General features: G+C 44.3%; 1 protein-coding gene across 1 annotated transcript in view; it reads left to right on the top strand.

The window, feature by feature from the left end:
- Positions 1 to 14,227, top strand: part of IL7 (interleukin 7) — a 259,397-nt gene that overhangs the window by 223,048 nt on the left and 22,122 nt on the right. Inside the window, exon 4 of the mRNA XM_086965915.1 lies at positions 8,969 to 9,109. Coding sequence (XP_086822041.1) covers positions 8,969 to 9,109 — 141 coding nt within the window. The remainder of the gene's footprint in view (positions 1 to 8,968; positions 9,110 to 14,227) is intronic.

The following is a 14,227-nucleotide window of genomic DNA, read 5'->3' as shown; positions in this document are numbered from 1 at the left end:
ATCTCTGAGGACAGAGATCAGGAGCCTAGCAGTTGTCATTATTCCTATTCACAACACTCACTGGGGTTCAAATAGTGACTATAGTGACAGAAAAAGAGGGTTACTCTTTTTCTTGGTGTCCCCTCACTCACCAGGGTCGCCCCACGGTGACATGCTTCATCATAGGGGCCATCCCAGTCCTCTACGGGCTGGGGCGTGCTGCGACTTGCGAATTACGTAGGAGCACTAACAAAAGACTATGGGCCCGATGTAGGTAGGGCTTTACCGATCGGTATCGGCCGAAAATACCGATTTTTGGCCCTTACCGATCGGTAAACAGCCATCGAGATGTAGGGAACCAAAAACAGAACGAATCGGATAGAAAACCGAATCGGAATGAGTACCGAATGGGAAAGAATCCGATACGTACATACCGAAAATCGGATATGTAACGAATCGGAAAAACACCGAATCGGTTACAAAGACCGAATCGGTCCATGTACCGATTCGTTAGTGACACCGAATCGGAAAATCACCGATTCGGTCCTACTACCGATTCGTTAGTGACACCGAATCGGAAAATCACCGATTCGGTCCTACTACCGATTCGTTAGTGACACCGATTCGGAAAATCACCGATTCGGTCCATGTACCGAATCGGAAAAAATACCGATTCGGACATGAGCCGAATCGGAAAACATGCCGATTCGTATGATTCTCCGATCGGGAAATTCCCCGATTCCGACAGTTGGGGAGATGTAGGGAGGCACAGAAACACCGAAATCGGCTCAAAATCGGTAGAATTCACTCGGTATTTACCATGGATTGCAATCAGGTGGTAACCAACTCCAACCCATATAAACAGTCCCAAAATGCATTGCAACTTGCAGGATGGCAGCTTTCTATGTCATTGCGAGGCGGCTACGGCTACAGCAGGAAGGACAGAGGGAATGGCTAAGAAATGAACAGGTCTACAGACAGAGGATAACCCTGTTCATGCTCACTGAGGCTGAGATCCTACAGAGATACAGGCTGGACTCTGACACCATACTTGAGCTCATCAGGGACCTTAAGCCATACTTGGACCACCACACCCCAAGGGCACACGCCATCCCTGCGCACGTCCAGGTGCTATGCAGCCTACACCTGGTAGCGTCTGGCAGCTATCAAAGTGGAGTAGCAGCAGCAGGAGGGGTGAGCCAGAGCAGCCTGTCAAGGTTCTTCCACATATTCCTTGACGCCATGATAGACAGGATGGACCAATACATCTCATTCCCTGCAACCCACGCAGAACTGCTACAAACCAAAGCTGACTTCTACCAGATGGCACAATTTCCCCAAATCATCGGTTGCATAGATGGCACGCATATTCCGATTTGCCCACCAGCGGACACCGAATACATATACCGCAATCGGAAATCTACACACACCATCAACGTGCAGGTGATCTGCAATGCCAAGTGCACCATCACAGACCTGGTAGCAAAATTTCCAGGAAGTACCCATGACTCCTATATATTCCAACAGAGCGGCATATATGCACGGCTGATGGCTGGCGAATTTGGAGAAGGATACCTCCTAGGTGAGCCACATCATCAGACCCCCATAACACATAGTAGGTAGGTGTAATACATGTATGCATGTGTCTAATGTGACCCCTTTCTCTTCCAGGCGACAGTGCATATGCCCTCCGCTCATTCATACTCACCCCCTACCTCAACCCCTCCACACCCAGCCAAAGGAGGTATAACCGGGCCCACATACGCACCAGGAATGTTGTTGAACGGACCTTTGGCATCTGGAAAAGTAGATTCAGATGCCTGCACAAGAGTGGAGGTGCAAGGCAGTATACCCCCATCACCTGCTGCAAGATCATAGCTGTATGTGCAATGTTACACAACCTTGCGGTCAAGAAGGGCACTGAGGTGGAGTTGTCTGACTACGAGGACTATGACGACAACGAAGCTGTGCCACTGACACAGCCAGCTGGGGTGTGTACGCCAAGTGATGGCAGATACAGACGTGAGGAGATCACTGAGAACTATTTCTGACTGAGTACAGATGCAAAGACAGCTAAATGTTGCTTGCAAAAAATAAATTTTTAATAGTGATGCACCACAGTTACAGCACTGATGTGCATCAAAAAATGGAGATTGTAAACTCAAATAAAGTCCAGTGTTCTGGTTTGCTCATCCCCCCTTGCCAGGCTATTTTTTGGCCCGCTTTCCAGACCCACTGGGGTGTCCCTCGGCCCCCTCCGAATGCCCAGCAGCATCAGCGGATCGCCTGGTGCTCCTCCGTGGCTCTGATGCAGCGCTGGCTGGGCTGCTGCGGCTGCTGCTGTCTCCAGCATCACCCAGGTCCAGGGCAGGATTGGAGGCGGCGTTTGATATTAACATGGCCTCCATGGCCGTGGTGATCCTGGCCATCCCCCTAGTCAGCTCAGCCGTATGCTGACTGAGCACAGACTCTTGATTGGAGCTGCGATGGCACAGTTGTGCGGTCGCCGCTGCAAGGCGGGCCATGGCCCGGTTGAGCACCCGGGCATCCCTCCTGTGCGCAACCTCATGCTCCTCCTGTCGGGCAGATGAGTGGGTGATGGCAGTGGTCAGCCTGCCTAACCCTGCTGCCACCTCCTTGTTGCTGTCCACAACAGCCTGGAAACCCTTCACCAACTCCCCCATCTGCATGTTGTGCTGCAGGAGCTGGCGTTGGCAGGCCATGGTGGATCTGGCCTGTTGGCGCTGGATTTTGACCATCTGTCCCTCCAGGCCCAGGAACACACTGCCCTCCCGTGCTGGTGCAGCAGTGGTGGTGGTGGTGGCACGGCGTCGGGCACTGCTGCTTCCGGCCTGCTGAGTGGGCTGGGGTGCCACTGGTGGGGGTGTGGTGCTGGCCGGTCCCTGAGCCCCTGCTCCCAGGACTGGTTGGACAGGTGGCAAGGCCACGATTGTGGCAGGAGCTGCTGTAGGCGGAATGGTCTGCCTTGTAGGGGAGTTTTCTGGTGAGAATAGCAAGGGGGGTGTGCTGGACAGTACTGGGGAGTGCACTGCTTGGAAATCAATCACCAGGTCTCCCTCCATTCCTAGCCCTGGGGTGTCTCCTTCCTCATCCTCCTCCTCCTCCTGGCCAGCCGGGCAGGTGCTCGGCCCTGCGACTGCAGTGTTGTACGTTGCTGCTCCCTCAGCTGTCACAGTTGTGCCGCCTGATGGTGCCCCTAGGTACAAAGAAGCATTTGTAAACTGAGTGCCGATGTATTACAGTCAGTACAATTATGGCATTCCACATGTCCTTGCATCTCCTTACACAGTGTCACACTGTTTCCTGTCTTGTGATTCTGCACTGACATATTTGGCTAACTTCTGCTGACTACATGTACCATGATGCTTGTCTCTTGTATGTTGGTGACAGTACAGTGCTGGTGTTTGCCTATGCATTGTGTCTAATGGGGAGGTGTCTGGTAGGGTGTGTCATGATGCGCATGCTTCTTACCTGTAGCTGTGGCTCTCGCAGAGCTGTCCAGGGTCCCGATTCCTACGATGCTCTCCCTCTCGATGGTGCTGGAGACAATTTCCTCCAGCTCGGTGAGGGGTGGCGCCGGGTTCTTGCCTCCTCCGGTGTGTCCAGCCTGCCTTTGGATGTCAGCCAGCTTCCTCTTCGTGAGGCTGCGGAGGTCGTAAAACCTTTTCTTCAGTTCCTCAATGGACCTGGGGGTGACACCAGCAGCATTGACCTTCTGGGCGATGTCGGCCCACATTCTCCTCTTGGTGCTGTCTGGCACGTTGAGGGACAGCTTGCCAAACAGCTGGCGGTGCACCCTCACCACCTCCTCAACCAGCAACTGAAGTTCGGTGGTGGTGAACTTGGGCTTCCTCTTTTGGGAGGACTTCTGGCTTCCTGCCTGATCTGCCATTTTCTCCTGTTCAGTTTGCAACCTCCTTCTCCCACTGCTGCTAACTCTGTGTGTTGGGCTCAGGCAGGCTTTCCAGAAACTTCTAGTAACTTCTTAATTAGCTGCACCTGCCAGGGTTGCCACTCCCTGTTTGGGTGGGGGGGGGGAGCCACCTCATTGGCTGAATCGCCTATTGCCGAATCGGCTTTTACCGATTCGGTAATATCCGAATCGGTAAAATCCGATTCGGTATTATCCGATTCGGTAAAAGCCGAATCGGTTCATTCAATGCATTCCTATGGGCTTTTTCGCCATGGGTCTATGATTGCCGAATCGGATATTACCGATTCGGCTTTTACCGAATCGGTATTCGCCGAATCGGGAATATCCGATTCGGTGGTAGCCGATTCGGTGATTTCCGATTCGTTGTTGGCCGATTCGGTAATTTCCGATTCGGACCGAGCTGAATCGGAACGTACCGAATCTCATTACCGATGCCGACCGAATCGGTATTCATTCGGTATTTTTTTCCTACATCTCGTTTTCCGATTTCAGAATACCGATTCGGCCCGCCTCGGTATTTTGAAATCGGAAAATCGCGTTTACCTACATCGGGCCCTATGTGTGGTGCGAGAGTTGTGATGTGATGGAGTGGGGTGTATGTGAATGGTTAAAAATACCTGCCTAGTGAGTTTTAAATACTTTATTCTTGCTCCTTGGTGGTAGAATGAAAACCGGGGTAGAGATGGTAGGGTGCCTAAATGACAATGAGTTTAGCTGTACCTAACAACTTCTGTCAGTCAACATGTTTTGTGCGTCCCCCAGGCACTTCCTCAGGACTACACAGGGACCAGCCCTGTGTTCGCCACTCCTAACAAAAGCCCAAATAAGCTAATAAATAGAAAAATATTAATAAATGCTGCAAAATAGTAAAGCATGCATCCGGTACCTACGTAACCAAAATTAATCACGTGGTTCATGTGATCAGGCATAACTGTGCCCCATGGACTCGGAGGGGTTCAGTATCCCGGCAAAATTTGCTGGTTGGATCCCTCACTCAGTTTCACCTATGCTTCTCTCTCTGGTCCGAAGGTATTCTGGGTCACATGACTGTGAATAGCTTAGCTGTTGGTCTTCATGTATTCGTCCCAGGCCATGAGACAAAAGGTAACTAGATGTTGGCAGAATGGGCCACCATTCCAGAATGGTTGTGGTGGAAACGTTACCTGTCCCACTCACATTTCAAAAGGCCACTTCCAGCACACACACAACAGTACCTGTCACCACTCTTATGTAACCCCAGACTACTTGGAGCTCTGGCAGGAAAAGGAAGGAATTTCCAGAGCCAGATGTTGGGGTAATATAGGGAGCCCGCCCCCTCCCAAAACCCTCCCCCCCATCCCCTACTTTAAAGGCTAGAACCAGGTATACATTGTGGGGCCCTGAGCCACTAATGAAATCATTTCTGGACTTGTGGAAGACTTGGTGAAAGGATCCCCTTTTCCCTGCTGCTGGAAGGACTGGTCTGCAGCCTGAGGAAGGAAGCCTGGACCTGCTACTCGATCCCAAGACCCCCAGAGTGACTCCAAGGGCTAGCTGGCTGGCCTCGTGTATGAGCTACAGAGACATAGCAATCTCCAGAGACCTGTACTGCATCTCCTCTGCTGAACAAACCTGCAACTGGAACTGCTTGAGCCCTGCTAACCTCTGCTAGAGTGAGTCCCTGATTCCCAAGAGGTGCCTCCCCAAGTTCTGGAACCTTGGCTGGCATCAAAGTGCATTTCCCTGTGAAAAATTGTGAACTCCTGAAGTTTTGGCCTCTTCCCAACTGCAAACTGGTCCGTTCGATCCAAGACCCTACTGTCCGTGACAACCGCCAACACAAAGCTCCAGTAAACTTGGCTCATCACTCTACATCGACTGCCAGTGATGATTGGCAACGTGAGATCTGCATTTCGTTCTATAGGAACGACAGCCTGCGGTGATTGCCAACTTGGAGCTATAGCAATGGTCGTCTGCGATACCCGACCGGATCTTCATGCCACAGCAACCACTGTCCACAACACCAGGCCTACTCTGCATTACTAGATCGACCATCGATGATGCTCTCCCTGCTCCTCGCAGCCTCCTCCAACATGAACAGATCCCTTTGCGCTGAACTTCGAGAAGGTACCTTTTTCAACAGGACTAGCCTGTTCCCTGTATCTGGTCGACCATCCATCGCAGTCGGCCTGGTCTTATTACTTTCCCCCAGTCCAACACTAGCAGATGACTGTGAGTGTTTCTTTGTGCTTTCAGGTGCTATGTGCACCTAAACTTTAAAGTTCTTTGTCTCCAGTTCTACTGTTTGAATTTTGTTCGAATTTTTGTCGTTCTCATATCATTTTATTTATTAAAATATACTCTTTTTCTATATTTATTTGGAATTTTTTATTGTTGTCTTTTCCCTTTATTACTGTTTATGTGCTGCATAAATACTTTACACATTGCCTTTAAGTTAATCTTGACTGCTTTGTGCCAAGCTACCAGGGGGTTAAGCATAGGTTAATTTAGTGATTTGTTTTGATTCACCTTGACAAAGATTGTATTTATTATTTGAGTGTGGTCTCTCAACTAATAACAACATTTTTACAATTTGCTTTGTATGTATTTTATTGTGGATATCCTGAAATCAGACTGGATTTTACAAATTGGTGGCTCTTAGAGCTGAGCCCTAATTTAAATACCTCAAAATGGTGGGTGATCAAACATATAACTTAAATTAAAACGTCCACCCTAACATGGTTTAGCATGGAACGATTGCTACTTTTTTTTACACTAAGACTTGTTCTGTAACAAAGTTTGCAATGGAAGAGTCCTTAACAAATCTGAAGGGTCAAATTTAAACCTTACACTCATTGAAAGATTGGAGTTCCAATTCCCTTAAGGAACCTCCTCTCAGTGGTCCAGGTGATAAAGTACATTGGAGAGATAATATTCTTCTTGCTAGCTCGAATAGCCTTCACTTGCGCCTTCCGACATATTTTCACTTCTATATCCCTCCTTGTTACCTGAGACAAGAAATCTGAAAATGTAATTGGCCCTTTGAGCTTCGCATTACCTACATACATTAGGTGTCCCAGACATTTTTCTATCCCTTTACAACATGTGAAAGCTGTCCATTTTAGAAGGACCTTATGCAAACAAGAGAAAGCCTACCCCTAGTTAGACATTCTTTTGATAAAAAAAACACAAGGACTTTCAATCATCCCTTTTCCCATTCACACGCTCTGCATGTATGTTTCGGAGTTGAATTTGACTAGCCCTCGCCGCTTCACATCGGCCATATTGCCTTTCAGCGTCACGCTTTACAAATAACCTCAACAAACTTAAAATAATGTCTCATCTATCTCCTTGCCCAGTGCATTTTACAGCTGCACCCTCAGCGAAGTCATGCTGCCTTGGTTTGCACATACACTTTGTGCCACCATCTTAAGGGGCTGATATTGAAGCTGCATACAGCAACACCAGCGTCAATACCTGAGAGAGTGGCAGGATATATTGTCACTAATTTAGACACCTCAAGTCAATTCCAGTTTCTCGTCTTTATGAAATGCAGATTGTTGTGCATTGTTCACAGGGGAAATTACTTTAGATTCATCTGTTCCATGAGTTTTAACCTCATAAAAGTAAGATTTTGAGCCTCATTTACATATTGATTGCGATAGAAAATCGTCCGATTGCTCAAGGAACTCTGCTGCATATTTACTAGAAACTGGCGGAACACGGTGTTACACCAAAATTGGTTACGCCATGCTCTGTCAATTTCAAAACGCAGGGATGCACTGTATTTACAAGAATGTAGCACACCACTGTGTTTCCCCTAGCGCTGGCACTAAAGAAGCTGCCTTTTGCCATGTTGCGAGGGTGCCTGTACTGCAGGGGAGATGGTTTATGTATAAGAAGGGACACCTTCCTGCACATAAACAATCTTTACAGGCGATTTACTGTTTGTATGTGTGCAAAGCAATATACGAGGAGAATTGAAACATTTCTCTTTGTTTCACCTGCTTAAGACCAGAAATTCCCTGGCAATATTTTTGGCACTGACCCATACCTCGTAAATATGCGGTGTTAAGCCACATTAAGGGCCCGATGTAGGAGCCTTAATACCGGTCGGAAACGGCCGATTTCGTCCGTTTCCGACCGGTAAATGGCCATTTGGTATGTAGGTGCCCGTTTCCAAGGGCATATGTAGGTAACTGCACATTTACCGAATCGGTAAAATTACCTAATCGGTAAAATACCGATTCGGTAATTCTACCGATTCGGTAAATTCCTAATGTAGGTGGGACTCTTCTGAGTCCCACAGGTGTTACCGAATCGGTATTTTACCATGAAATACAACTTCATGGTAAAATACCGATTCCGGTGTGCATGCACATGTGTGCATGCACACCTATGCCATGTGGCAGGCAGCCCTGCCCCTAGGGCATGTATGCCTGCCACATGGCACCCAAGCCTGTATTGGGGGTGCTTGGGGGTGTCAAAGTGACACCCCCTGCACCCTTGCAGAAATCGGTAATTACCGAATCGGTAAATACCGATTCGTAATGCCCTTTGATTCCTATGGACTTCAAGGCCCATAGGAATCAATGGGGGATACCGATTCGGTATTTACAGAATCGGTAAATACCGAATCTTACAGATTCGGTATTTACCGATTCTGAAATACCCACATCTCCCCCCCTCCAATTTACCACTTCTCAAATACCGAATCGGTATGATTCGGTATTTAAGAAGTGGTAAATTGGAGTTTACCTACATCGGGCCCTTAGCGGCTTAACGCTGCCTTGTATATAAGGCAAAGGACTTAACGGGACCAGAACATCGGAAAAAAGTGACGTTCTGATGGTGTTAACTCCTTGTAAATATGCCCCTATAAATCTCTGCCTCTGATAGTGTCTCACAGTTTGGTAGCATTGCCAATCACAGGTTTTGTAATCTTCTTGGGGAGAGAATTAATGCAGCAACACTTTTAAGATTTAGTTCCTTCACTTAAAAATATGTATTACATGAAAACTGATGATCAATTAACAATTTTGGTTTTGTTTTCAGGAAATTATTTCCCTTTCTCATATGGGATGTGCGCTAGGAAAGTTAGCTAATGAAACTAGGACGACCGAACATATCAAATGCAGCTTATTCCAACTTTCGGTTGAAACAGAAGCGGTACTGTCATGCAGATGTGAAAACAAAGTAAGTTGCTAGATTGTTTTGCTTGTTGCCACTCTTGTTCATTTTTAAATAGGTATTTTGAGTGGAATTAAGCAGGCTAAGCAAATAGATAAAAACAAAAAATTATTGAATGTCAACTTCTGGGGCAAAGCTTGGTTCAAGAATATGAAAAATGTGAAAAGGGACGTTAGGTTCTTAGGACTGAAATGTATTGCACACATGAGATTGTAATAAATGGTGACTAAACAGTTTCTTCCAAATTATGACTTTTTCTTTCCCAAATTGGGAACGCTAACACTCCGTTTGATACAGTTGCAATTAATTTTTTTTGTGATATAATTTTTTATTAGTATTTCATGTACAAAAACAATGCATATAAAATATTTAACAGTATACTAGTCCATATGTGAAATAAATAATAAATTACATTAACTCATTTCAATATACTATGGAAAGGAAAATGTGTAGCATGTTTATTACACTGTCTAATTATATAAACATTGCATTAGATAAAATACACTATCTGTAGGTCAACACATTAGAAAGTAAAAAGATAATAAATCATGACAAATATAGTAAAATCTAAATTATACAATAGAAAATTTAAATAAGATAAGAGAGCGATATGTATATATTATAAGAGATGCTAATATCAATCTAAGCAGAAAAAACTAAAACCGTTATAATCTGAATATCATATTAATAATGTGATAGAAGAGGAAAACTGTAAACATAACCAATAAAATAATTTCCTTGCAAGATACAAAAGATAGTATAAAAAATAGAAAAGATCTTTGAAATTGACAATAGATTAAGGTGTATAGTATATGGCATAGAAGTAGAAGAAGCACTATCTCTCACTGAAGCATCATCTAGTGTGAAGAAGGGGGCCCAAATTCGATTAAACAGATCCAACTGATTATTTACATTATATATAACTCTTTCATGGGAAGCAGTTTGTATCATTGTTGTAAGCCAGGATTCTGGAGATGGTGGAGTTGGAGATTTCCATAATCTGAGTATGCAGATTTTGGCAGGTGTTAATGCAGTATGCAGAAGTCTACTCTGAGGTTTAGAAAGATATTGAAAGGATCTGAAATCATGTAATATAATTGTGGACGGTGAAAGCGGTAGTTGCAATGAAACAGTGTGACTTAATGTCTGGCCTATGTAATGCCAATAAGATTGAATCATGGGACATCCACATGTAATATGCATGATATTGCAACCATAATTATTACATCTCCAGCAATATGTATGTGGAAGTAATCCTGCCTTGTTCAACTTTACTGGGGACCAGTGCCAGTAATGGAATAATTTGAATAAAGAACATTTCAGTCTGGATTCCCGGGCACCTTTACCTAAATTGAGTAATAAATCTATCCATTCATTGGTCACTGTAAGTGGTGGATAATCGAGATTGCCAATTCTCCTTAAGATTATTCGTATTGGATTGAGAGAATAAATGTGATGTGAATATTTTATATAAGCCTGAAGTGACTCCTTTCCATTTCCCCCAAGTAGATAAATATGATATTAGAGGTGAAATTTGTAAGGCAAAAGGAGGCAATCCAAAAAGTTTTTAAAGACAGGTTGTAAGCTGTAAATAATTTTGTTTCTGGTGAAATGAAATTCCAAATTCCTCTACCAATGAATTAAATGGCTTAAGGTTACCATTGTGTAGAAGCTGTTCTAAGGTGATAATTCCAGCTGTTTTCCATTGAGACCAGAGAATAGGTTTACCCTTAATTCGTATACCTGTATTATTCCAAATTGGGGCTTTAACATGAATACGTGAGTTGGAACCTAAAATTTGATGTGCTCTTTGCCAAACCTTGCGCATTGCAGCCAATAAAGGGTTGCAAGGATCAAACCGACTGGTACCTGTCCCAAACAAGGCCGATAACCCTGGATCAGCAGATAACAGATATCTCTCTATATGCATCCATTGTGGTGTACTAGATTCATCTGCCATTAGGTATGGGATTTGAGACAGTTGTAAAGCCATAAAGTAATGCTCTATGGAAAAGTAATGCTCTATGGAGGGAACAGTTGCAATTGATTTTGAAATACTGAAAGTCTATTAATGTGGACCTATTTCCGATTGGCAATATGTGCTCTTCACTCTTCCCTTGACATTAATATATATTGGGCAAGCATTTAGAATACCACTTGAAACGTGTTTGTGACTACCTACGAGACACGAGCAAACATTGTTTTTTGAAAGGTATTTCCTGTTCTATAATCCATCCTGGAGAGGAATGTGGGGAGGATGAGAGGGACACCCTACATCCTGGATCCTTGTTGTTGTTTCTCCTGAAGGTGCCCTTTGAAACCATAGATCACTTAGATCCTAGTGCAGGAAATACTCTTTTATTTTCGGCCTTCAAAAGCACTAAATACTTAGAGACATCAGTAGTAAACACGTGGGTGTGAGCAAAGACTAATGCATGTTTAATGCAAAGACCCTTATACTGTCCAGTATGATGCTTAGAATTATTTCCTCAAGACTCTCACTAAGCAAAATCTACTTAACAATATGTTTGGGTTTTGGAAAATGTGAGAATTATTCAGTGTCTTACACCTCTCAATACACGTGCTAAACAAGACATTTTCACAGACCTAATGAAGTCCATGTGGCACAGATAAACTAGAAACGAAAATATGCAGAAGTCAGATAATGTATTATTTAGTTACTTGGCGGTGCCATTTCACACATTGCCAGTGGATTGCTTCAGGGCATTGTTCCAAATGTCTTTTAAAAATCAAAGTAAACCTAGAATATATAATTTGTTATGAGTCCTGTTATGGTGAAGCCACTGAGTAACTAATGAAAATGTAAAATCTTTATAGTAAAAGCGCCTCAGCACATCCTAAGCACAGCCATGCTGGTTAGTATCTGCAACTAGTCCTTTTCACTTGCTTCTCCTAAATGATAAGAAGCTTTTGTATTTATGTCACAAGAACAGAATGAATACATACTTCCCCTGTATGAATTTGGAAAGAACAAACGATTTACAGCATGTTTAAGAGAAGCAATAACATGCATAAGGTTTGATTGAGAGGTGTATGGTAACATGCAATGTTCTTACTTGTGAAGGACATACTTAATAGGAAGAGAATCCTCTTCCTATTAAACAGGGTTATGGTGTGGAGTTTGTCTCTTACGCTGACGACACCCAGCTGGTGATTTCCCTGTCTCGGGCACCTGACGTGGCAGCCTCTAGTTTCAGGGCATGCAAGCAGGAGCTTGCTTCCTGGATAGCTAAGAACTGCATGAAACTAAATGGTAGCAAGACTGAGGTGCTTGTGGTGGGGGTGATCCGGCGGGTTGGATGTCGGCGTGGTGGCCTCCCAGTCTGAGCCCGACACCTATACCATGTACCCAGGTGAAAAACCTTGGCTTATGGCTGGACCCCACTCTCTCCTATGAAGTGCACTCCAGGCGCGTAGTAGGGCAATGTTTTGGAGTTCTTAAAAGCTTCCACAAAACAATGGATCTCCTACCGATAGAGGCACGAAAGACGCTGGTACATGTCCTTATAACATCTCGTATGGACTATAGCAACATACTCTATCTGGGTGCCACTGCTAAATGTTTCAGCAGACTGCAGGTTATGCAGAATGCTGCTGCTTGACTTGTTCTCATGCAGCCAAGGAGGGCTGCCTCTAAAAGAGCCCTCGACACCTTGCACTGGCTCCCAGTAAGGAAAAGAGTAATGTTCAAAGCACTCTGCACTTGCCACCGCATTATTAAGGGATCTGGTCCAGCCTACCTGGGGGATCTTGTTACCAGCTATGTTCCAGGGAGGTCCTTGAAATCAAGTGGGATCGGTCTGCTAACAGTACCGAGAGTAAAGAAAGCCAGAATGGGGGAAGATCTTTCCGGGTCCTGGCAGCTCAGAACTGGAATAAACTCCCGCAGGAACTCCGGATGGAGACCTCTGAAGCTAAGTTCAGAAAGGGACTTAAAACCTATTTATCTGCTAGTTAATCTTGCAGCCGCCGTTTAACGCAGGATGGGCTACCTCCCTCCCTACTCAGTACAGCGCGGGGACACGCCAAGATGGCGTAACCATGCGCTTTACAAAATTCCTTATTATTATTATTAGAATCCACGATCTCTATTTCATTTATAGTATTAACTTTTTGCCAATGAAATCCACTTCTAAATTCTCTTGTGGGTTAGAATTTCATCCACAAACCAGGGGATTTCTCATTACTGTCCAACACTAAATGATGTCTAGAATAATGTAAACATGTCAGAACTTTCCTTTGGCCTTTTCTCTGCTTGTGGTCTAATTCCCTGCCTTCAGGCTTTTGTCAAAAAGCCTAGTAAACCGAGTCACACTTACAGAAGCACCACATATAGCCATATTCTATCTTCACTAGTATTTACTTCTTTAACAGGAATCATCCACTAGTTGGGCATTGCCTCATGCAAATTTTACTACCATTTCATCACTCAAAAAAATAGAGCTTTCTTTCATTGTGCTGTTTGTATTTCTGATCTTCTCCTAGTCAACTGGCTTTATCCTGAGATAAACATTGCATACATTATTGTGTTTGTCTTGTTTCCTGTACCACAAATTAATATGTTGTCTATTTTGACATATAACCATATTCTGGATTGATCTAGCTGCACATCACATTTCTTCTTATATCTTTAAACATTCCATTGTATTACTTAATTTCAACTGTAATTGTTACCTTATCATTCTCTTCGGGATTATACAGTGCAGTAGGATGATGCACCACATGGACCTTTTCCAACAATCTTCAATTTCAAAAGTGAAAAACAGCACCACATTGCCAGTAACAAACTTATTTGGAGCTCCCTCATTCCAACATATCCTCATCAAGATATCCTACTGAAAAACGTGAGGTTGGGCACATCTGTGTCCATTTCTGCTTTAGTCAGATTATGTTTTCTTTTAATAGCATACTTTTGTATAACTCATAACGTCCATTGCAGTCTTTTGAATTGCCCCCTCTGATAGCTTCACTAGATTTTTGCATTTTATACTATCTGAATTCCTTCTGTGGAACTTTAAAGTCACAGATGTAACATGGACCCACAATACCACCCCAGTATTTAATAGCTGCTACATATTTACCGAACTGTAGATCCTCACAATC

Source organism: Lissotriton vulgaris, chromosome 4_1 (assembly GCF_964263255.1).
Source record: "Lissotriton vulgaris chromosome 4_1, aLisVul1.2, whole genome shotgun sequence".
NCBI lineage: Eukaryota > Metazoa > Chordata > Amphibia > Caudata > Salamandridae > Lissotriton > Lissotriton vulgaris.
The sequence above is the reverse complement of the archived record's forward strand: the minus strand, read 5'-3'. Positions and strand labels throughout refer to the sequence as shown.